The 23,353-nt window shown below is 38.2% G+C and overlaps 1 protein-coding gene across 10 annotated transcripts in view; it reads right to left on the minus strand.

The window, feature by feature from the left end:
* The window catches only part of stxbp5l (syntaxin binding protein 5L), a 116,108-nt gene that overhangs the window by 34,289 nt on the left and 58,466 nt on the right, over window positions 1-23,353 (minus strand). For all 10 annotated transcript variants that reach the window (XM_018681985.2, XM_018681981.2, XM_051070178.1 and 7 more), the window contains exons 5-17: window positions 18,996-19,130; window positions 13,057-13,120; window positions 10,632-10,715; window positions 7,564-7,687; window positions 5,504-5,579; window positions 4,806-4,960; window positions 4,247-4,319; window positions 3,187-3,334; window positions 2,352-2,419; window positions 1,615-1,655; window positions 1,200-1,414; window positions 719-894; window positions 154-279 (exon numbers count right to left, since the gene is read on the minus strand). In XM_018681985.2, the coding sequence (XP_018537501.1) occupies window positions 154-279; window positions 719-894; window positions 1,200-1,414; window positions 1,615-1,655; window positions 2,352-2,419; window positions 3,187-3,334; window positions 4,247-4,319; window positions 4,806-4,960; window positions 5,504-5,579; window positions 7,564-7,687; window positions 10,632-10,715; window positions 13,057-13,120; window positions 18,996-19,130 (1,485 nt within the window). The remainder of the gene's footprint in view (window positions 1-153; window positions 280-718; window positions 895-1,199; window positions 1,415-1,614; window positions 1,656-2,351; window positions 2,420-3,186; window positions 3,335-4,246; window positions 4,320-4,805; window positions 4,961-5,503; window positions 5,580-7,563; window positions 7,688-10,631; window positions 10,716-13,056; window positions 13,121-18,995; window positions 19,131-23,353) is intronic.

Genomic DNA, 23,353 nt, shown 5'->3' on the forward strand with positions numbered 1-23,353 from the left:
AATGCTGACTACCAAGGATATGGAACTGATTAGTGCTATGGATAATTTATGAAAATTGCCCAGTCCACATGCCTAATCTAGACAGACAAATAGTCACAGAGATGGATGGATAAAGGGGCTGACAGACAGACTGTCAAACATCTGGTGACTTACAGGCCATAGGCAGAGTTGATGTCCAGGCTGGTGATCTGTTGTGGAGGTTCTCCATCTACCCACAGTAGCTGAATGACCAGCTCTGCCTGGTAGCCAGGGGGGACACGAACCACCCGGTCCTTCACTCTGAAAATACAATAGAGGAGATATAGCACATAGCAAGAAAGGCACTGAATACTTTACTTGTTTAGAAGCTTTTCAATTGTGTCATCAATCTCTTATAAAACACATTTGCTTCCATCATGAAAATTCACTGGAAAAGTGATTATCCACAACTAATGGCTAAATGCAGATTGACAAAACATCTGCTATAAATCTGCACATGCAATCAAAAATTAAAATGAAAAACATTCAGGACAGGTTAGGATGCAAAATTATAAATAATAATCATTATTATTAATCACACTGACTATTTATTTCTTGTAAGAGGTGGGTCATTGATTCGCTGTTAGTCTGTTAGTTCCCAGCACACAGAATATTCCAGACACGCTACAGGACTAATTGATTAATCAGATTTGTTCTTATCTGATGCAGTGAACCTTTGATGTGTATAAAGAGGTCTTACTTGAGGCAGGGGATGCTGTTTTTGATACCCTCTGGTGTTCCACTGCTGGGGCTAGCTGGGTGTTGATGGTGTGGTTGGGGTGAGTGGGAGCCAGGATCTGAGAAGCAGGGATTGTTTTCATTTTCTGATGGGGAGATGACATCTTCTGACTCACACTGCAGGCGTACCTCTAATGACTGGGGATGACACAGATACAGAAATATGTTCAGATTCATCTACAGTATCTATCATAATAGCCATCTGGCACATTACCTATATTCAGTCCTCTAACAGAGTGACTACTACAGTGAACTAGAACCACTGAATTAGCGTGATGCAGATGCACCTTGGATGACCAGTGACAAATAATAAACAGTATTAACATTAGATTTTCCTACAAAAAAACAAACAAAGGTCAGTGAAAAACAGCCACTAAAAGACATGCACCCATGATCCATCAAATCACCGGGATGCCCCTTGTTTTGATTCTGACTTGACTCACCACTATCTGAGTGTTGGCATCGTATTTACTGAATCGATACAGGATGATGTGGGCTGAGATGCCAACCACACAGAAGATGCGACTCTGAGGGCACCAACTGACCATCTGAACAGCAAAGGGGTCTTCCTCCACCAACTCGGCGGCACGGCCCTCACCTGGCTTTGGTTTCTCAAACACTTTGGAGGTCTTCAGCTTGTACAACATCTGCAGCGTGACTGGTTAGAGAAATTTTGGTTGAAATATTTTTAGTTGTTAATGCCAAACATACAAATGACTCACCATAGAATTCATGAAAACATATTGTTTATTCAAGCATACTGTGTAACAAAAGCCAGAGTTGAACAAAATGTATCACCTCAGTGTAGCTCAGAGACAAAGTGAATGAAAGAAAGAAAAGTTTAAAGTGTGGACCTACTTGCAGATGCGTCCCAGAACTTAATTGATCCGTCAGCATGTCTGAATAAAGAGAAAGAATATTTTCTTTTTTTTAGAGTTTGTGCACTTAATTACTCCAAGAGTGGACCAGGAAATTAAGAGAAATTGTCAGACTTGAAAAAAAACATAAGAAAGCAAAAAATTCCTAACATTAACATTACAGCTATTTTAAGAAGTCTGGGACTGACAAGCACTGATTTAAAATTTTACACTATGCAGAAATTGTCACCTTACCCCTCCTTATGGTTTCTGATAGTTGAAAGTAAAGCTGAATTCCTTGACTCCTCTGGGACAATATAAACACCATGAGCCAAGAAGTTAAGCATTCTTAGATTTTTCCAACTGTGAACTACAGAGAAAATAACTCCATCTCGGCCTCATGTGGCTAGACTGCTGCTGATATCTGTGAGTGTTGCACGGAGACAGACACCACCCAGTGTGCATGCCTCAGAACAGGTTAACATTTCTGCCAACCCTGTACAACAACTACCTCAGTCTGCTCTGTGCTGACTGTGCTGAGGTTAGCGCAGACCCAAATATAATCATCGCCACTAGTCTAGTCTGTAAGGCTGTGAGTGAAGACATACATGCAGATGCCCCTCAAACTGTGATGGGTGATGCTGCACATTGTTTTGCCAACAGCCTGAGGTAGTGGTTCCCATGTTCCCTTGGTCTTCCTGTACCTTCAGTATATTTCTGTCAATATTTCTGACTTACCCTGTGATGATGATCTCTGGATAGGTGTGGGAGCCTAACGTCCATGTTCCTCCACTGATTGGCCACTCCTGACATGGTTACAGACAGCATGTTGATTATTTTGAAAACCCAATTACATCATCTTTTGTTTTTCTCCCACTGGACCCTGTTGGTAAGATTTCATTTTATTCAAAATTTACCAAATTTAGCCTTCCATTCTGGAAGCCTTCCATCTGACTAGCAGTAACATTGTAGTTTAATGTTAGTAACCAGATAGGCAAATGTTTTCTCACTTATCAAAGTACCAAAGCAGTAGTGTGCACAGTCATGCCTTTGCACAAGCACTTTTTGCCTTTCAACAGAGTGTAGGGAAGTTGATTACATAGTATATGTCTGGACGCATGAACTTGCGGAGTGTTCCTTCTGCTGGGCTGCTGAAAGGGCTGTCAGCTGGTGTTAACTCAATATAACACCAGTAGTTTCATCTTTAGCTTTGCACGTTCACATGACAGGCATGCAGTTCTCGGTGGGCAGGCAGAACTCTGCAAACACCTGACACTGGAGTGAAGCAGGCAAACTAAAATGAGTCACACTCCCTGATGACGTGACACAATCTGTAAGCGCAATCTGTAAGCTTTGCAAATCAATCAATTTTCACAAAGCAGTGGTCAGTGGGAATAGTCCAACAGCTGGCTGACCACTAGGGTAACTCTATGACTCTATAAAAATGTAGATTCATCAGAGAGTTAATTATCAAACAAGACTGAATCTGACAAAAAAGGTAAATATTACAAAACACACAGTAATGTGTGTAAGATGAGAATGGTAGTCCTCCCTTATAATTCCCCTTCCCTACCTTTTGGCTGTAACCAGTCTTCTTGTGTTTAGCTCCTATAGAGTAAAGGATGGGGATAATGTCAGGTGGACAGTCTGCAAAATAGGCTGTGCAGGTAACTGGAGACTCATGGATGTCCATGGGATAAGGGTTCTCAAAGACAGGGAAGCTGTGAGCATGGCAGAAGAGGCAGAAAAGAAAGTTGAAGTTATCATTAAATAACAACAAGATGATTATTGAATGTTTACATATATACTAAATTGAACCTGAAAAAATACATTGGGGTTACATACTATATCTACTTGCACTGATAAAAGGTACGACATTTTGCAAAATCACCTCTTCACATATCCTCTGCTTTCATTGTATTGCCATGAGATTGCAGCTGCAGGTAGAAATAGCACAGCTATATGCCTGCATGAAAACTATTACAACCTGTGAATAACATTACAAATACTAATTATTCCTTGAATCATAAACTTTATGAATATTAGTGTGACTATAAAAGCTAAACACTCTTGGTGGAAGCCATCGACCAGTTTAAAATAAACAATTTAAACACAATTAGCAGCTAAACAATAAGCTGCCAACAATCTGGACGTTGAAATTACATTGAGCCTTATCAGGGGCTATCTATACCCAACAGCTTTAATTAGGTAACTTAATTAACTAGGTAACCTAATTTGTTTTAAGTGTGTTGTGGATATTCAAATGTATCCCATGGCCCTAGGTGTTAATCTGTCAAAACTGCACCATATTAGCACCTTTCACCTTCATCTTAATTCCTTCCAACAGTGAAGTTAATTTAACTGAAGTGTCATTTACATCATGATAGCAAAGTGGCATATGTCTGACCTCTGTTTCGGTATAGATTTGAATGACACTGAATTGTCCCTTATCCTTTCATTTTATTGTTGACTATGGATGAAGGGTATATGTTATGTTTTCCCCTGAGGCGATACCGGTCATTTCATCTCATATCAAAAAATGACATGAGATAATGACACTCTCTCATTTCACTACCTGTCACATGCATCTTAGCTGCTAGAAGGTGTTTAAACTGCACGTGAGAAACACTTACTTGCTCTGTGTCAGATCCACCACAATTAAGTCCTTTTCCAGAAGCACTACCACTGCATAAGGCTCCTGAACCTCTGTAAGATAAAAAGCCAAACTGAAAAGGATCATGCTTAATCCATTTACATTAATTACAAACACACATTTGAATAGTGTGTTTTTAGGATATTTCATTCATTCTAGCACTCTTTGTAGCACTCAAAAATGTCTAGGCCAAACACATGACAAGTCACAGATACAACAAGATCACAGAAACCAAATTTTGAAAAGCCTATTTCCAGAATCCCCAATTCACCTTAGCATACTTTTACCCAGATATCTGCTGATTTATGACTTTTTATTCATTGGTTTGTGTTTTGATCCTTTTTAATTGATTTTCTAATGAGCACCACAAACTTCAAAACAATCCATTCCCCTCTATTTTATTGGTATGGCAGCAAAAAACTCATAGGGAGATACATCAAAAATTGGACTAATAGACCTAAGTCTTTCTGCTGAAACCACTGAACTGAAACCAGAAAATATGTAACGCCAGTTTTGTTATTGTCTTTGTATGTACTTACCATTGTTGTAAGGAGTCTCACAGAGCACCATGAACTCTACAATAGGATAGTCCATCTCGAGCACAGTGATGGCTTTGCCATGCATGATGGTTAATGTTGGTCGCCGTCCTGCCTTGTCATATGAAAGACCCCCAGAGAAGATAACAAAAGGCTCGCTGTTGTGGAGAGAGAACAGGACTTCAGGAATTGTTTCTCTTGGTGCTAGTGGATGAAATTGACTGGGCAATAATCAAATAAATGAAAGAAAAAATCTATTAGTCAGTTAAATAAAATAATAATAAATAAATAAATAAGTGAGATAAATATAATAAGAAATGATGACTGCACATATGGTATTGATGCAAAAGAATGAACCAGCTTGAGACTAGTGTGCTGTTTTCATCCACATACCAGTGGTTTTAAGGTGTTTTGTATTGTGTAATTTCACTCACCCCTCCTCATGAGCACATTTTAAGAGGCTACAATAATAAAATAAAGATGGTAACTACTATTTGTTCCTGTTGGCGGTTTATGTTTATCACTAGCTGGGATATCATAAACAACCTTCTTGTTAATTCACTACCTAATAAAATAACCACAGGATAAAGAATAACTTCCTAAGACTCCCATTAGTTGTATTCAAAGCACAATTTATTGTAATCTGGAAGCTTAAGACTAAGTAAAATCAGGAAATGAGTATTTGTTTAAAAAACACATACCTGCTCCTTGATGTCTTGTACTCCACTTTGAGTATGGGTTTACATGACTCCTTCCTCCCATCCTTCTGTATCTTTCCTGATTCAATGAAAAGAGAAAAAAATTTGACAAAATTTAAATTTATTTATTTATTTTATTACAGTTTACTTATCTTGAGGTCCTTTCCATCCTCCAAGTTCTATTAAAACTAATACAAGCCTTTAGCAGTTTGATCAGCTTACTTTTTGTGCAGTATTAGACTAGTTCTTTCTGTACATTCATTCATAAATCATTGTGCTTATCACCACAGACTATTGTATTAGTTACTGAAGCTGTTATTTCATTTGCTATTTTATTCAGTAGAACTACCTCAACAGCTGCTTTAGTCAGTGGATTAATGCACCACTTGCGGCTCACAAACCCATCCTCCACAGCTGTAATTTTAAGGTAATAATAGCAGCTAATATATGTAATTGTAAAACTGAACATTTCATAGCTCCACAACAAAAGCTCTACTTGAAAATAAAATGTGATTTTGTTCCCATTCCCACACCACTTTCTATTACTATGTCCTGTTTCTAATTCTTTTCAGTGAACAGAGGAGTGTCCATCATCAGAGCTAGCGCATTAAAGAGAGTTATCTTTCTCCTGCTGCACATAATTATACAATGTTGTCTTTGATCTTAGGACAAAGTCTCTCAGCTGGAAGGTAGGGGGACCTTGGGTTTTACCTCATGGACATTGTGCTCCGAACAAAAGCCCTGCACTTTTTGAAAACATGAAAGAAATTGAATTTCTAACCTGTGAGACCTTTGCCGCTCCAGCTTTTACAAAATGGAATACAGCAATTTCAAATACAGCCCTCATGAAAGATCCTCTAGCAACAAATGAATAAATAAAAAGTCAAATGTCCAAATGTCAGATGTCATCTTATCTAAGTAAGAAAAAATAAACAGAATGAACAATTGTTTTGTTATGTTATGTTATTTACCTAACTTATTTGCACTCATTTAGTTTGACAACTCTTGATGTTAAGTGCAAGGAAAGCTTTTCAGCAAGTGCTATAAATCCCTCCATAGATGGACAGACATCGACTCTAAACTCCTGAAAGTCATGCCAGTCAGCGTTTTTTTAAACGCACACAATCTGGCGGCAGGATGTGTTGCTATATGTGTACTAATACCTAATTTGAATGGTACACAGACTTCCCATCTCTAGTCAAGCTATTTGTTCCTTCAAAATGCTGGAGAGCAGAGACATTTTAAATAAACATTACCTTGTGTGCATCCATTAAATCAATTAAAAATAACACTGTTGTGGAACTCTTTTCATAATGAAAACCAACTTACAAATGTGTCTGAAATGATGTTCCATTGTCAGTGTTGTTATTGGGATGTGGTAATAAAGTTATTTTATGTTGTTGGTGAGGAGCTCCCAAAGAAGGTTGGACAGCAGGCCTCCAGTCTTCCTGTAGCTCACATCATAATATTTGAGCACAACCAGTGACAGCGGTGTTCATCGCGCAAAACATGATCCAAAACTAATGAAATGGTAGAAAGGAAATATGAGCATGAAGGCATTTAAATAACAGATGTGATGGGCGTTGTGGTGTGATGCTTGACTTGCAGTGTCCTGCCAGAATTAGCTTATTTTTTTTATTAATAGAACAGAGGGAGTGTTTCATTCCCAGGAGATGACATGTTTACTGTTTCTTTTTCTAAGCCTTAATTCACCTCTATTTATTTTCAGCTCCCTCTTTCCCTTCCTTTCATTCTCACCCTGTGTAATATCAAATATCTGACACATATATGGCACAAAAACAATCTGCTGGTATTTAACTATGTCTTAAGGCCTGCTGCCCTGTCCCTGACATTCATCGCCCACGTCCCTCCCTCTTGCCTGCCTGTTTGGTGATTTTGTTCATCCCTACAATCAGAGGTTTATCCTCATTTGCAGTATGTTCCATTTCTGTCTGCTGTATTAGGCAACTGCCCAAGGTCCCAGTTTTCCAAGCATGGAAATATCAAAGCTCAATTTTATTTAGTAAGTTACAAAAGCAGTATACTGTGGGTGTGTAACTCACCATGAGGGAAGGTGACCTGGAATGGCTTGGTGGTGTTTCTGAGGTTCCACAGCGTCAGGCTGCCGTCTGAGTGACTGCACATGAACTGTTTCCCTTCATGATGCCAGCTGACTGAGTGGATGGCCTGTTCATATGATAGAAAGGGAGCAGATATTTTAGAAACATGTCATATATATTACAATATGTTTAAGATTAGTTTCCAGTGCCTAACAACCCCTCCTTATTTCAATTATGACACAAAAGTAAAGGAAAAAAAAAAATTCCACAAAATGACAACGTATCTGTGGGGCTTTGATAGGAATGTTAATATATATATCTATGACTGGTACCTTTTCTAGTTTTCAAAGCTGACTTTCACTCCTGTTCTGCTTAGATGGACCTGCATCGCAACTGACAGCATGAGCTCAGAGCACAAGTCTGCCTTTCTTTTGTTGTTTTACATTCACTGCATATCACTTTGTGTCTTTTAAGCCCTCAATCTACCCACCACATGATCTGTCGAACAATGTCCTCATGTGGCCATGTTCTCCAGTGGGATGATGCAGATCACATTTTGACTGGTCATTGAGAGGTATGTCAAAACAAGACACAGCTTATATGATATTCACCTTCACCACAGCACACTAAAGCAGTGGAAACCACATGTGCATCCATTAGAATTTGGATGTGGCGTTCCAACGGTGCGATATTTATACATGACCTCTATTTCGGCAAGACTTTACGTCTGTAGCCCTGCATTACGAACCCTGTTGACCATATACATACTTGAATGAACCACAACCTGCTGATAAGGCTTAATTATTATACTGTACCATTTAATTGAAAAATCATCAGAAAATGTACAAGTGGTATTTGGCCAGAGTTATCTTTATCCTTACAACAGTGTAATTTTTGCCCTTTTAACATCCTTCTACCATGGCAATTTGCAATCTGCATTCTAATGTCAAAGTAATACCTCAAAGATATTTGGCCTTTCATATCTTCTGAATTAACATTTCCTCATTTGCACATCCATGTGAGCCAGCTTGCAAAATTTGGCAAACGGCATGTAGCCGAGGTCACATTTTCTTGAGACAGCAAGGGAGTTTGGATGTTTCCCATGCACTTCTTTCCACACGAGGTTAAAGGTCAGCAGAAATTTCCATTAGAGCTTTGTTCTAAGCAGCTAAATTAGAGTAGTAATTCCTCATGGACAAACTGGACTATTATTTGTGTTCATTAAAGTACATGGAACATTGACATAAGTTTAAAAAGGTCATAAGTTGCTCCATACCTAAGCTACAACAGTTTCTACTTATGGTTTGTTTCCTCCACCTACTGTATAGGTGTGAATTTGATGCAATGCTTTTGAAAAAAAAAAAGACGTACAACGTACGTACACCAGGTGCAAAATAGAAAAAGCTAATAAATGTACAACATGTAATCCATGATTTAACAACAGGAGCATAAGCATAAAGCTTTTCAGTTACACCAGTAAGTGTAGCTCTATTTCAGTACTTCCACCCTTGTCTTTGTGAGATGTAAGTGCTGTTGTCTTTTGTACTCAGTTGAGGAGGTGTGAGACAGAGATGCCATGCTAAGCTGAAGGACACACTTGAGACCACCTTAATGATCATGAGCAGGATGTGACTCTTCACAAGAGATGGGACTGGAGATGAGAAATGGCAGCTGATGCAGAGGATCAGTGCCAAGTGAAAATTGGGTTTGAGGTCACAGCAAAAAAAAAAAACAAAAAAAAAAAACAGACTGAGGTATGTGTTTGAGTGTGTGTCTGTATGTGTGTGCATGTAATGAAAATACTGTATGGTAAATTAGACCAGTATGCAGCTTCAGTATGTAGCTTCATATAGATATGGCTATTCTAGTTCTAGCTGGTTAATTTTACATTTTTACATTTTTACATTGAGATGACTTGCATACCTGATAGGAAGAACAGTAAATTCATTTGCTGATCTTAATCCTACCTTTTTTGACTGCTAAAAAATGTAAAAACATGAAAAAGTTTTTAACTTTTATAATCACTAAAATCACTTTTGCAACTGCATGTTGTTCATTATTTATGGAATTAAGTGCTTATTGTGTTCTATCTTCAAATGACATACCTATTTGCATTGTTACTAGTACAAATTGTGTCAGATGGCTAGCTTACAGCCAGGACACACAAACCAAACATCTTACACACAAAGGACAGCACTACGCTGCTAAGTGGGTGAAATGACAGCAGAAACTGTAGTCTTCACCTGTTTCAGTTAACAGTGTTGCGTGAGCTGTCAGAGGCAGCCTGGACTGGTATGAGCATGCCTAAGTCCTCCAATTACTGCTTCTTGGTCAAATAGCAGTAATTGGTGGGTAGGCAAACAGGCAGTGGAATACAGCACTTGATGACAAAGCCGCCTTAAAACTAAGGAAAGTGGATGCTGATCAAAGATGAAAATTGTATGACATTTTCCTGAGATTTGAAATATTGGCAGACAAAAGGGATAATTTCTGTTTCTAAGTTTAATGAGTGATGGGAGGAAGATGAAAACATCAGAGGCTCTTAAAGCACCAAAATATATTCTTGTGAGAGCAACTTTTTTCCTTTCCCATTCAAACTGATTAATGCTTTTATAATTATTGAATCTCCATTCTGCTGAAGATAGCTGCTGTAGTTTCTGTTGTTAATAACTGATGCATCAGTTAATATGTATAACATAAGTGTAGTCTAACAGTGAAGTGTATCATATCTCACTGTCATAGTTTATTTAAAATGGCAAGAAAGACACAAAGGGGTGACAATGGTTAGAGCACATACGATATGAGCACATATGCCTTGAACAGTAAGTTTGACTTCCAGGCTGAGGAACATGTTTCACACATATATTTCCACAGGACTTTGGTGTCTAGGAGGGTTGTAATTTTCTACTCACTTCAATCATGCACCCCTCTCTTTGTGAACATGACTCATTTTGTTGCATTTTTGAACATCATCATCCAAGAAACACTGCAAGTTTCTGAAAATGCCCCCTGAAAATGCTGTCCCTTCAGGTGTTGGCTGTCTTGATATAGGAGTGCATAATGGAGCTCACCTCATCATAGTAGATTCTGAAGTCGGCCTTCTTGCCCCGGAGATCCCACTGTACAATTGTCCCACTCTCAAACCCTATAAGCAGCTGCAGACGGGAGTGACAAGGAATGGAAAATACAGATATGATATAAGACAAAGCATATACCAACAGTACCAATGTTTTATGTAACTGCACTCTTTGTTGTAATGCAGGAGAGCCATTTTGCCCATAGTCCTCCTTCCATTTTTAAACCTTTAGTTTTGTTATTTAGACAAAGTTATTTTTTAATGGCAAAGTTTCTCAGCTACCCTGCTTGTGAGTTTATGGTTAGTCATGTTTGGGAGGTATGATTCTAATGTGTGTTACTGAGCATGTAGACAATTTATTTCACCATCTGCATGGGTCTGTCACATACATACAGTTATCCAAATAAACTGTGTGTTGACACAGTTGCACAGATTTATTGATTAATACAGTACACACGCACATATGTACCTACGACATACACACAATTCTGTGTCTTCTCACCCATAATAGTCACGCATTTGTAGCAAACTATGAATGAAAACAGGCATCCATAAACACAGAGCTCTGGTGTGCTCAAAAAAAAAAACAAAACAATCTCACAAACACGCCCACATGCTTCAACATGGTAACAGGCATTTACGCTCACACACATACGATTGGAGGAGACAGCAAAAGCAACACAAGATCAGAGGAGAGAGATCCAAGAGTGATGTTGGAGGAGCACAGCCTCTAAGACAGAATGGAGGAAACAACTATTGTGTCGAGAGGAAAGACTGTGTGACATCTTAAAACCTAAGATCAGAGGTAGATAGTAGGTGAAGTGAAAAGGAAAAAAATCCTACTCAAGCTTTACATTAGTAACACCAACAGTCACAAATGTAAACAAACAAGATAAATGAAGTTTTGTAAAAAGATGAACACACAGTGAAGAACACACACTATAAACTCAATGTGTGGTATCTGGATGCAGTTTTGCTTTGACATGCAATGAATAATTAAGCAATGCAGTGTCTTATTACTAGCTATCATAAATTGATATTCACAGAAAAAAAAAATGTTTATATGATAATGACATGATCTACTATGCATTGTTTAAAACCATTTTACAGTATAAAGAAAAAGTGCATTTGAATCAAGATGACTTTCTCACTGCACAGACAGCGTTTTCACAGATTTATGTCATCACAGGAGAAGCATTAGCATAATTAAATAGAATGGTAAATGGTTTGCACTTATATAGCACTTTTCAGGTCTTAATTAGCACACAAAGTGCTTTACACTATGTCACCTTCACCCATTCACACACACATTCCGAATGGCACAGTCATCACAGGAAAGTTAGGGTTCAGTATCTTGCTCAAGGACACTTCAACATGCAGACTGGAGGAGCTGGGGATCAAACCATCGACCTTCTGGTTAGTGGACGGCCCACTCCACCACCTGAGCCACAGATGCTGATAATACGACTATTTAAAAAAAGTTTTTTTTCTGCTGGAAAAAGTCTCTTAAGGCTGCAGCCAACAATTATCATCACTATTGATTAATCTGCCAATTATTTTCTTGATTAACTGAATAATGATTTGGTCTATAAAACAAGGAATTAATGGAAAACAGAGCCCAGTGTTGTCAAATGTCTCTTTTTATTACTATTTATTTACCACAACTTGGGAGTGAATATTAGGCACAAAATGCATGTGTGGGATCCCCTGTCTAGCCTTAGTCTTTTAGGGTTCATACCATTAATGCCTCAGTCATTTCTTTAAGTGCTATACACTGCACTTTGTATTTTCTTACAGTGTGTGACTACAGTGTGTGACAGCAGCTGTAAATTCATGTCTCGTTTTTATGTCTTCACAGCTTGTCACATCTGGTTTGACCCAGAGGCAGCAAAATCCATTGGGAAAATCAATATGCTCCCCAATGACCTGTCTTTTACAGCAACCCCTACCTGTCACTTTTCCTACCAATTTGACTGCAGCATGACCCTGAAAAAACTGTCCTCAAAAGATATTACCTGCGGGTCCCTCACACCTCATTTCTTCTGTGAGTATATGTGAAAGCCAGATGGACAGGGAAAAAAGAACATGAGAGCAACAATAGGAGAGATACTGTAGAGAGAGTAGTTTTCTGTGAGTGAGCCAGAAACAAATGCTGAGAGAGTGAGAACTGAGCAATTAGAGGGAACAGAAAAAGAGAAAACAGAAATAATGAAAACAAGGAAAAAATGGAGTGACGGCTGGAGAAAAGATATGTAAGTGAGAAAGAAAAAGGCAGAGATTTAACTAGAGGAAAGATTTAACAGAAGCAAAGAAGTGGGGGAAAAAGGAGCGAGCCTCTCTGTTGTAGATTGTGGCAGCGTCAGAGCTGGTGCTTGGGGAAAACCAGGTGTGCTGGTGTTTTGTTTTATCTGCCCACTTACCTTGCCTTCATCCTTTGGGCTGTCGCTCAAATGAACCACAGGTCCTGGATGAGTCTTAGTTGATCTGTGATGAGAGGGAAAGATAAGAGAGAGGTAAAAAGACCCTTTACTAATGTAATAAGATGTAATAAGTACTGCATAAATTAAACATTTGGGCTGTTCAGACCAAAAATGTACTGTATGCATACTGTATACTAAAATGCTGCTAACTAGTACCAACATTATTATCAAGGAACTCATTATCAACCATAATGATACAGACCTTGGTAGATTGGCCTTTTAATATACAGTACATATTATTCCGCTCTGGTGATGATAAAAGTACACCTTGCACTTTACTATTCAACGTATTTTTCTTTGAAATATTTGGGTGGTCCATTAAGAAATCTGATGACACAAAAAGATCATTATGAGCTGCACAAAGAGCTGTACTTCACTGCACTCTTAAATCCCAACATCTCCCCTGCTTCCTCTGACTTATGTAAAGTCAATCCTGGTCCTTGCTCTTACTCAAGACCTAACATCACCAACATGTTGCAATCACAAACGTTCTGATCTACGTGTGACTGTTACTTGAACCAGACCAAGAGGAAAATATCAGTGTTGTGAAATAATTAAGTACATTAAGTACTTTACTTAAGCACAGTTTTGATGTACTTTAATCACTAGTAAGTAGGCAAATTCAGATTAGATAGACAATATCATTTTAAAAAAAGTTAAAATTACCTCCACCTCTAACAGCTGCAGCATTAAAAGGATGTACATATTAATGCATCAATATTATAATCCAATAAATATTATTCTGAAATGGGCCATTCTGCATAATCAGTATATTCTGATAATACTTTCATACTTTTACTTAAGTAAATTTTGTGACAGAATATGGTATTGATATTGTTACTAAACCTAATCTTCTGTGTATTTTCTTCTACCTCTGGAAAATATAACATGTAGCTCAATTTACCTCCAAAATGGACTCAGAGGAAAAATACTTAAGAAATATCATGGTTTAGATAATCAAATGTTCTCCCAACCAAAACCTGCAGCAGGATTTTTTTTCCTTTCAAAGGGCCACTTCATCACCAGCTAACATCACCGTAACAACCACAACTATGACTTTTTAGCATACTGGCTGAAATGTGAGCTGATCTGAGAAGCTGAGGTAAGTGTGACTGACATTCTGATGGGGCCATTTAGCCATGCCTGCTGCTGGAGGCCGATAAAAATACAAAACCACAGCAAGCTCTAAATACTTGTCTCTTCAGCAGTCTAAGAAGTATGAGCCAAGGTATCAACAAATCATCTGCAACACACAACACCTGTCAAATCATTGAAGTGCCACAATCGGTGAATGCCAAAAGCAAATCTAACTAAACCAGCCATCCAGAACAAAAAATACACTAAGCAAATGGACACTTTCTGATGTAACATTCATTTGCACTTTTGAACCCAGACCTTTGTACATCCACACACACACACTCTCTCTCTCACACACACACAGAGCCATGGATGACACCAGGTTCTTTTTTAGAGTTTATTAGTTATGAAGTTGTTGGAGAGGAAGGGCGAGACTTGCTATTGTTTGTGTAAAGTTGTTTTCTTTTGAGGGAAAAAAATCTTCAAATTGTGGAGACAAATATGTGAATTGAGGTGAACTTCCTGACTTACCTGGTGACTTATAAAATATGTTTGCCATTCAGCTAACAAGGCCAGTCTCTGAAGAGCACTAAATCAGAATCAGCATTAAATCAGAATCAGAAAATCAGAAAAGAAGAAAAGGAAAAAACCTTTTTACATACACTGATGAATAGTGTGTTCATGTCAATATATTGTGAAAGGCTGTGGGGCTATACATGCACTGCTGAACTTTATAAAATATAATTCTCGCATTACTGATTCGCTTGTAAAAAATTCATGGTTATTAACAATAAACAGATTGTATTACCATTCCCAATATGAGATTGCTTCACTATAATACTTCGATAATTTATTTTAATTGATTTTTAAACACTCTTCTTTGAACAAAGTCTAATGTCTAGAAACATTTCATAAAATGAATGGAACCAGATTCTGCACAAATTATCCAATTTGACCTAATGTGGTTGGAGGTGGTAGTGGGGATGTTGTATGTTAGGAAAGTTTCTACGCAACAAGCCCACAGAGGACCAACAGAACCATGGCAACCCATCACAGGAAAGACAAAATAATCAACACGACAGATAAAAAAGAGGGAGGCAATAGTAAGTCAGTTGCAGAGATATGAAGGGCATGAAAGGTTTGAGTTGTATTGTGAGTCATTATTAGACTACAATCATACTGTATTACATTTATCACATAGCAACAGATGCAGATGCTTTATATGACATTGTGACATCTCCTGCACAACTACATTATATACAACTATTATAAAGGTACGTCAATATGTCAGTAATGTGCTGATTCTAATGACTCTAACTCTTGAATGACAGTCTTTAGTTAATTGACAGACACAGTATAAACTTGTATAGAGTACAGTAAAGAGTATTCCCTATACTGGTTCAGTGAAGAGAGCACTGGGCGGAGGGAATCTGCTGACTGACTGCCGTATATTCATTGAATTTTTAGCCTCTGTTGACCTGGCTTCTATATGTTTTAGTTTCGGGGTAAGACATGCACAGAGGAGGAAGAACTAGAAAGAAGACATATGAGTGACAAAACTGCTGAGGGATGAAAATGTGCTGTCATATAGATTATACAAATGTTACTTGTAAAAGCCTCTTCATTGGCTTGTTCCCTCAACATCCATTTGGCCCATAGTTTACCCACAATTCTTTTCAGCTGGTCTGAACAACTTAATGTTGTTATTTTACATGTGAAACATTATGTTTGTATGTATGTTGTATGGTTTCCTTTGGTGCAAAAGTCAACAATATACCACTAAGATATCATTAAGATGTGGTTCTGCTCCCTCATTTATTATCCTTTCATCTGTAAGAAAATATATAATCTACCATGGAATAATTTCATTCCCTCCTCTACTGGACTACAACAATTTATTTTGAGGATTGGCTGTGCATCGGACTGTTGTCACGTATTTCTGTATGGTGTATTTGCATTTTAAGACTAGCCTAGTTATTCACGTGGGGCTAGGAGGAGGGTAAAAGCATGAACTTTTTTTTACAATCTAAATAGCCAAAACAGCCAAACATGCCAATGTTGATTAAGGCAGACATGATGCCAGGCCTATGCATAATTCTGTTCATCAGAAGGACCTATGAACTGCAGCAGAGTGTGTACTGGGCTGCTGTGTTTTCCCATTTCCCCTTGCATCTCATTTTTTATATCTCATTTTGGAATGAATCTCCTGAAGATGAAATTGTGCATTAAATATGTTGCAAACCCATTTGAATTTCAATGAGAGCTCGGCCCTCCTGTTTGGGAACAGTGGCCCCAGTTGAATTGTTGCTATAACAGATTCTTTTCACGAGAGCATACTTTGCTTTGTATGAAATTAATGCATCTGTGAGTGGCTGTCACACAAATAAACACTGTGATGACACAAATGCACGCGCAAGTGTGAAAACACACACACACACACACACCAAATATGACTCACACACTGCTGTTTGTACACAGTGGAAAGAGTGGATTAGTTCTCCCTTGCTCACTCAATGTTCCACCACAGGAAAAACAGAAATTCCCCCCTCATCCCTATTAATGTTTGGTGGAAAACCTCCCCGGCCAAACTATGAAACTCCCTAGTCGCTCTGTGTGTTGATGAGAGAAGATGCATTCTCTACTAGTTCAACTTCTCATGAACTCCACTTCAGAAAGGTACAGAGTGCTGACGGTTAAAAATAGAGAACACATTACAAATGATCACATATGCTCAAAGAGAACATAGTATGTAGTGGACAAAAATGACTGCTCAAATGGTTGTGTGCTCTGCCAATGTCAAGCAATTTTGCTATTGCGTGCATGCCATCTCTGTCTGATATGCAATTTATATTTAGTGTTTTCTCAATGCAAGTCTGCCTGTTTAGTCACTTATAGACATGTGCATGGTTAATATGAACATAACCCTATAAATAGCCAATTGATTACTTCATCAATCCATCCATTATCTATACTGCTCAGTTACAGGGGCCTGGAGTTAATCCCAGCTGACACTGGGTGAGAGGCAGGGCACATCCTGGGCTGACATGTAGACACAAAGAACCATTCATGCTCACATTCACACCTATAGACAATTTAGAGTTGCCAGTTAATGTAACCTGCATGTCTTTGGACTGTGGGAGGAAACCATGATACCTGGAGGAGGTCCATACAGGCAGAGGGAGAACATGCAAACTCCACACAGAAAAGCCCCAGCCAAACTCCAACTTAGCCCAGCCAACCACTACACCACTGTGCTGCCTGAGACATTTCACCATTGCCTCTGGTGTCTGATATAGTGCCTCTGATCTTTTCCAATTATGTTTATTGTAATATTTCAAAAATGTGTAATAATATCTAATGACCTTAATGAGGCAAACTGTTTTTCAGGGCAGGTGGTATCGTGGGAAACCCTTTAACCATACTGTGAATTAGGTGTTTTTAAATAGTTGATAAACAAAGTACAAATACAAACACACCACAACAAATTTATTGTGCAGATTAATAGAGATTTTAAGAAAATTCAGATGTTAAATGCTATGCAGAGTAAAATGGTAAGTCCTCTCTGCCCTGAGGAATCAACAAACCAAATATCCCGTTAAAATCTCAACCACTGTCTCAGCCTCTGAGACTTTGGAAATGATTGGCAGAGAGCCCTCCCACACATACATATCAGTGTTGTGACTGCTTGCTATAGTTTGGGCTGTCACAAGGCAACAAGATGGTTTGGTATAAGACTGACTTGTGACTGACACTGCAGCAGGGGACTTGTCAGGGTAACACCACAAGAAAGGCACGGAGGTGGGTGAAACCAAGAGAAACAAACAGGCACACAATGCAACTGAGCACAGTTGCATTTGTATACTTTATGTTGCTTTGTCAATCTGCAGCATAATTCAGCTACACAGTCAAAGCTCACATTAAACAGAAGTGCATGTTAATAAATGTTTGTATTGACTGATAAGTAGTATTAACACTGCATTTTTTAAAATATATAATCTGTGATGCACTGTGAAATGTACTGATCTAACCAACCAAGATTTTTAGACATTTTATGTAAAATATCAAACACATCTGAATAATAACAACCGTAGTTTGTTTTGTTTTTCCTGAGAAAAGTCCAAATGCCAAATGGCTCTATTTACTACATCAATAGCTAGATAACCATGTTCAGCATGACTGAGAGAGGTTCAGTCTAAATAGTAACAACATGGTCAGTTTGTTTACTTAAATGAGGCCGAACAGCAGCATATGAAAACAAGCACAAAATTGGTTCAACACCCAATAATTTTTAGAACAAAGCCTATATTTAACTGTGTGTATGTGTGTGTGTAGGCTATCTGAAGTGGATAAACAGAGGCAGTTTATTTTACTGAAACAGTGATTGACAATGAAATCCATGTGGTGTTCACTTCTCTCTGTACAAACAGTGTCTGTTGATCGTTTTAACCAGGAAATAATGATCAAAGACATTTGACAACAAGGGGCTGTATGCTACAAGACCACCAACACAATTACCACATATTTAGTTAAAATTCACTAATTTAGTTACAAACTCAGAGCTATAAATTGCTTATAAAACTACAGTATGTTACCCACTATGTTAGAGAAAAGAATGCATTAAGACTCAGAACAACACCTAGTAAATTGCCACTCAATATTTTCCCACCAATGTAGCTACTAACCCAGTGCTATCCACACCACTACCATTGTCATGATCATTACATTAGAAACCATCACCATTATCACAATAACTGTTACTGCTGTTGTCATTATCTCCAGTATTTGGAGCATTAGCTACTCACAGTTCAATGGCCTTGTTCCACATGATGACATATCCAGACAAAATGAATGACTCGATGTTGACGATGTGTGTATTGCCGCGTTCTGTCCCCACATACAGCCATTTACTCTGAAAGGGAAGGTGGCAAAACGTGATCCTGGAGAACAAGAAACAAGGGAGGAAAGAGACTGAGTGTTAGAGTATGAACAGTCACAAAGGGGGTCTTCACCCTCAGTTTGTTTCAGGGATTGTGCCATCAGTGGATTGTGTATTAGCACAATTGATGCAGTATGGTTAAACAGTGTATTCTTGCACACAGAAAAGCATGTTTATTTACCAATAATATCACAACTATGATTAGGATATTTAAGGCTATGCTAAAAAAAGAATTTATAGGCTCATACAAAAGTAATCCCTCTCAATCTTATGACTCACTAGAAGTGTGTGGCAGTGTATGTATCTGCAGAGATCCTGCCCTCTCCCTCTATTCTCTTGGTTTTTTCTTATTTTTCTATACTAGTGGGCCATTTCTGGACTGCAACCTTTGGTCTGTGGGTGTGGCTTTGGAATGTAATCACCGTGAAACAATCAGAAAATGTTTTATATTGCTTTGTCCTCTTCCTCATTTACTCTCTGGTATGATTGACCACTGCTGCTCACTCTCACTTGTTGAGCTGGGCCGGAGGGGCCAGTCTTTACAAACAGCAACCGACAAATCCTGCATAGCATATGTAAGTGTAGGTTTTATTAATGTGTACTTATTTATGCACAATATGATGCACTGAACTAAAAAAAATAAAACATGGAGGCCAGAACAACATGTTGTTGTTTTCCCTGTTTTAAAATCTAACAGATCCAAGATATGCCTTTTGGTGAATATATTGCTGGTCCCAACTCATACCTAATGAGTGAACAAACATGGGCTACAGGGCAGTTCAATGAAACAATTGCTGGAAAACAGACGAGGTGATTGAAACGGTTTTTGTCAACTTAATAGCAATGATGTTAGCAGGGATGTTCTCTAACTTTTGGCATATTCTGTACATTGCACTTGGCAGCTGCTAAATGGGGTTTCCTTGTTTTGGAACAGTAACAATAAAGATCAGTTCTATTTTATTCTATTCATGTCACTATTAGAACCATAATCCTAAGCCAGTGCTCATTGGTAATAACTTTCCTTCCTCATAGAAGTCATGTCCTGACTCATTCATGGATATCCAAAGAAGATGGTTTGACTCATTCTGATTCAAGGTTTAATTTAGCACTCAGAAGGAAAGTGAACATCTGTCACCCCCACAATGCAGCACCTTACATATGTATATTATCGCCCACCTTAGCTCCTCCTACCATTATCACTCCTCTTGCACTCAGCATATAAACTCACTCTAAGCCAGTATAAATAGTTATTTTAAGAGCCCTTCAAATAACTACCAGAGATAGAAGCCTGAACTTTTCCTGTTCTGTTACATTTCACAGTAGCTTGCAGACATATGCATCACAGGTTAAACTGGTCCACCATTTCACACATAATCACTACCCCTCTCTATTCGAAGCTTTAAATAGTATGAAGTCTTGATTATTAAATGCAGATCATTTTTCCACACAGTCTACAAGTTGTGTGCAGTATACATTCACAAATGGACCTTGACTGGATATCACTCCAAGGGTTACTGTATAGTGTTCTATGAACATACCTGAGTGACTGCATGTCGGTTCTTGCATTACATTGAAAAATACAGAGGACATGTTTGAGTCTGATATTCACTTAACAGCCACAAACTATTAATGAAATTATTTTCCATGGCTTCTTTCATGTTTCTCCTGCTTTTCCATATTTTCCATGAACTCTGGCCATTGCTATTGCATGTATAGCATATTTTTAAATACCAAATAATTATGATATTGTATGAAGCTGCTTAAACCATTATTGCTCTCACATTAGCATTTATCATCTTTATAAGCACCTCAGCCAGGGAATAAAGAGCACACATTAAGTCACTCCTGTCCATGTCGATTACCTTGTAAAGATGGGGGGATCATTGGGCTCCAGCCCCAAAGCCACGGCCCAGCAAGAGGCAGGATTATTAGATAGAAGACAAATGAGATGGCAGACAATTCAATAAGGATTTTAGGGGCTTGGGGAGATGACAATACTCAAACTGGTGGGGGGGGGGCAGTGGTGCTATATGAGAGCAACAGAGTCTTCTGTCTTTTTCATTTATCCTTAACACACTAAATTCACATATTTCTTTGTTTAAAGAAGCTTTGTGATAAAGCTCTCTGCTTTTTTGGTTTAGTTTTTTTTAGCATAGAAAGCAATGATGAAAGATGAGATACAATCTAAACCTCCTCACAAAATCCACCTAAAATATTATATTTCAAAGAATATATCAGTAATGACACAGTTATTCTTGATACCTTCTCTGTGAAAAAAAGATTTTAGAATGAGGTCTATTTAGAGCAGCCTTTTAGCACTGATTACCTCCTTTATGAGCTCAACATGTACATAAAATGTCACAGGAAAGATCAAATGAAAGACAATGCTTTAAAGGGAAAAGAAATCAATGGAAGAAATGATGAGAACACAAAAGGACACAGTATGGAGGTAAGTAGTTGGTGAATACAGATCTAGAGGGAAAGTCAAACACATGGTTTTGACTCCAGACAGTCGAACCAGACAATGTCATTGAGCCGTATCATTATCATCAAAGAGGACAGAAGGAGACATGGGGTTAGCCTCCAGCTGACCAGCCAATGCCAAGCCAGCTGAGGAGCAAATACACTTAATGAAGTTAACAGATGTAGAGATTAACCGAATTGGTGACATCATCTAGGGAACTGGCGACCTTGCCATCTGCTCTGAGATGTGATACAACTACTTCAGGAATTCTACAATGACCACTTATATCAGCAAAGAACAGTTGTGCTGGATGAATCAAAACTATAGATGCTTTCATTAGGTCTATTGACTCTTTTTATTGTGCTCAAAACTATAGTAAGTATCCCGTGATTCATGTATTGTATTGTGCATTTTGTTTGGAAAGTCAACTGAAAGTCTTCAAATTTCTTTTGACATGACAGATGAGGAGGTGTGGAAGGCACAAGATGTTGACTGACAGTTATCACAAAATAATTCTCTCCACTGTTTCCAGTGATTCATATGTTATTCTTGAGGGATTCTGAGGAGGTGTTAGGGTGCTAATTGTCAGGGGTACAGCCTAGTGACACAAGAGCTAAATAGAAAGTTACTGCCCAGCCTCTGACGGATGACTCACAATGCCCTTTTTCTCTGTTAATCTTAAGAGCATGATTCACTGCTCTGCAACTGAGAGCAAGTGTTTCTGACTCCTACCTCACCGCACCACAAGACAGGTAGAAAGCTACTAAAGGAGGTTTTTCTATACTTTTGAAACAAAAACATATTCCTAACCCTCACCTCTGTGTTTGTATGGGCATGCTGTGTGTATCACACAATGATGGTGCAGGCTGTGAAGGTTAAGTATAAAATCTCAAATGGGTAGGTTTACAGTGAGCAGAATGTGATAATTTCACAAAACATTACTGTATTGAGGTTGTTGCAGAAGCAACAAAGGTAATAGGATAAATCAGGGAAAAATCACCAAATCGCCAAAAAACAAAGTAAAAGATAATTTGTAAATATCTGACAGGGGAATGTTGTTAAGGTGTGTAAACGATTATACTGGATTAAGGTTCTTTCAGACTGAGACCCACTACTACTGCCAGCTACATCAAGAAAAACATCCACAAAACTCTGCTAGAAATCCCCCAGTCTAGACTTAATACTAAAGAAGACTGCATATTTTCTGTTTTCTGTCTTTACTGCTTGCTGTTTGAAAGTACCTTTATGATAAACTCCAGAATTCCTCAGTTTAAAAACATATAAAAAGGTGAATGAATTTGATTTAAAAAAATCCTTGAAGATACAGTATCTATTGTTGTCATACACACCACTAATGACTTGAATCTTGTCACTGCATTACAGAGACTCAAAGTTTCTCCCTTCACAACTTGCAGACAGTAATTGGATTTAACAAACTCCTCCAGTCCATTATTCTTTAAGGTTCTGTTGCATTATGAAAGTGCCCCTGGTCGAGTTTTATGTTGTCCTTTTTTACGACAGGACTGAGATTCTTCTGTCTCGTTGCTTTCTTGTGATGGAAAGTTTCAGTGCAGAGAAAACATGCCCTGTTACTCAGATTAAGTCCTTGACTTATAGGAGCAAGAAGGGAGAGTTTGCTATGACTTGACTTATCAAAACTTGTATTGACACTGTGACCCTGTGTTTTCATGAATAAAGAAAAGTTTGTTGAAAAAATAGAAAATTAAACTTCATGTGCTTTTTAAAAGGCACAGTCTATT

Source organism: Lates calcarifer, linkage group LG1, assembly GCF_001640805.2.
Source record: "Lates calcarifer isolate ASB-BC8 linkage group LG1, TLL_Latcal_v3, whole genome shotgun sequence".
NCBI classification, from domain to species: domain Eukaryota; kingdom Metazoa; phylum Chordata; class Actinopteri; family Centropomidae; genus Lates; species Lates calcarifer.